The 2,575-nt window shown below is 43.3% G+C and overlaps 1 protein-coding gene across 1 annotated transcript in view; it reads right to left on the reverse strand.

Moving 5' to 3' along the window:
* Window positions 1-2,575, reverse strand: part of Rnf169 (ring finger protein 169) — a 120,457-nt gene that overhangs the window by 117,258 nt on the left and 624 nt on the right. The window contains exon 2 of the mRNA XM_023716644.1: window positions 2,526-2,563. Coding sequence (XP_023572412.1) covers window positions 2,526-2,563 — 38 coding nt within the window. The remainder of the gene's footprint in view (window positions 1-2,525; window positions 2,564-2,575) is intronic.

The raw sequence follows: 2,575 nt of genomic DNA on the forward strand, positions 1-2,575 counted from the left end.
ATATATAATTAAGCCAAGTGTAGTGGTATAGGACTGTAGTTCTGGACACTCAGGAAGTTGAGGAGAGAGGACCTCTTAAGCCCAGGATTTCACATCGGCCTGGGAAACAGTGAGACCCAAATAAAAAAACCAAAAAAATCCCTTAAAGTACATTTACTAAAAAATTGCATTTCCAGTATTACAAAATCAAGCTAAGTAAATATTCCTAAAACTGCTATTCCTTTGTTGTTTACTACTTATAAAAGCACAATGTAAATATTTATGAAATTGATATTTTTAGTTTTCTCTGTCAAATACCATTATGAGCATTTCATAGTGAATGAAGCTGTGTTTTATCCCCCAACCCCTTTTAAAGGGGTTACTTTTTCAGCTCTGGTTACTAAGTTACAGAGAACTCTAAAAGTAACTTCTCTTCTGGTTCTGTTTTCTATTTTGTAGAATGAAAGACCTGGATTAAAACAATAACCTTTTCTTTCTCTACAATCCTTTGAAAGCCTGTTGCAAGCTACAAGTGTCCTCTCCATAAAAATGCACTTATACATACTTGCAAAAGACAGGAATCAATCTAAATGTCCACCAATAGATGGTTAGGTAAACTATATTAATCAGTGAAATTCCACACAACACAAGATGAAGGCATAGGCATTTTCTATGTACTAATAAGGAAAGATTTCACAATGTGTTAAGCAAAAGCAAATTACCGAAAAATGTGTATAATGTATCACCTTCTGCATAAAATATTAGTAGAGAGACCAGAGAAATACTCTTATATTTTGATCATAACCTCAGAATCTGAAGCAAATTTATAGAGCAAGAATCAGAATTGTTTTCAGTTTGTTATGTTTCTTGTCTTTTGAGACAGGGTCTCACTAGGCAGTTCAGCTCTCTTTGCAGCCCTGGCTTGTCTCAAATTCCCCATGATCCTCCTGCCTCAGCCTCCTGAGTCTTGGGATTACAGGCCTTGACCTCAGTATTTCCATCGCTAATCTGTCTGGGCCTAAATTTCATCTGTATAATGGAAATAAACGCACATAACTATCTCTTAGGATTCTGTGATGCTTAAAAGAAGTAACACTGAAGCCAGGCATGGTGGTGCACATCTGTAATCACAGAACTCTGGGAGCCTGAAGCAGAGGGATGACAAGCTTGAGCCCAGCCTGAAAAATTTACCAAGACCTTGTGTCAAAAAGGGCTGAGATGACACAGGAATGCAAATATGGAAATATGTACAAATAAAAAATTACTAAAGGGGGACTGGATTTGTTGCTGAGAGGAAAGCTCTGGGTTCAATCCCCAGTACAGAAAAACAAAAGAAATCAAAGCCCTTTTCTCTCAAAAATGAGTAACAAGGCTCATAGAAAAAAACAGGTCCCTGCACCCCTAGAAATAAAGGAAGACATCCTAGAACAGTTGTCTCTGATGGCTTGAATCAAAGCAGACTGCATTCTGGAACTTGTAGTTCCTAGGGAGTACATTTTTAGATACAAGCAATGCTTCCTTTCCCCACTGAAAATAATATGTGACAGCATTCCTAACACAAAAGAAGCAAATATCTGGACTTCTCTGATTTCTGTTTCTCGACAATCTAAGTAAGTATTTTTTATTTTTATTTTTTAATTAAACAGACCTGTAGATGTGTTGACTAGCTGCATCACAGTCCTAAACTGTAACCAGTCTAGGTCTAGTTTTTGAACAGGTCACTTCATATCTCAAAGATCAGTATCATGGAGTGGCAGGCTTCTCATGAAGATAAAGGCAAAGAAATCCAGGCAAGAATCCTACCCAAAATTGCCAGGATGACAGTAGCAAAACCACACAGCTCAAAGTTAGAACAGGCACCCACCAACCAATCTTCTTTCCCAAAACTTTTAAACCCTACCCCAGCTTTTTAGTCGGGCATTAGTGAAGCTTATTGTATCATCATAAATACAAGCAGCTGCCATTTATCACTTCCTCACTATCAGCCAAACTCTGTGCTAAGCATCAACTTCTCAAGATTTTATGAAGAAAAAAAAAGGGCACATGTGAGACCCTCCAACCCACTCTACTCTCAAGTCTGAAAACATCCCCTCACATCTTCAAAGCAGCGCACACCCTACACGCTGGACACCCCGCAGTCCTCCCTGCTGACCCACTCAAGCCCAAGGGCCACATCCCTCCCAGCCACAGGACCCCAAGCTCCCTGGCCCAACTACAGCCAGAGCATTCCCCTGATCTTCACGGCCCCTCCCCCTCCGCACACCAATTCCAACCTGCCCCTAACTTGTTCCAAGAACTGTTTCCCTCCAAACTTCTGACTTGCGCAAGGCGAGGGTCCCCTCGCTGCCCTTCTAGACCCAACGTGCCTGTTGTTAATTCCAAAGTTCAAAATTCATGAACACGCACTGCACACGGGCAAAGCCCGGTCCCAGCCCCGCGAGCACGCCCCACACCCGCTCAAGCAGGGCCCCGGGCTCCCCACCCGCGGGCCAGGCCGGGGGCGCGGGGCCTGGCTGCGGACCCACGCGGGGAAAGGGAAGCTCCACCTGGCTCCGCGGGCGCGGCGCGCGCGTCCTGCTCCGGCCTGGACCCCGCG

The sequence above is a fragment of the Octodon degus genome, unplaced genomic scaffold (assembly GCF_000260255.1).
Source record: "Octodon degus isolate 3935 unplaced genomic scaffold, OctDeg1.0 scaffold00049, whole genome shotgun sequence".
Taxonomy (NCBI): Eukaryota; Metazoa; Chordata; class Mammalia; order Rodentia; family Octodontidae; genus Octodon; species Octodon degus.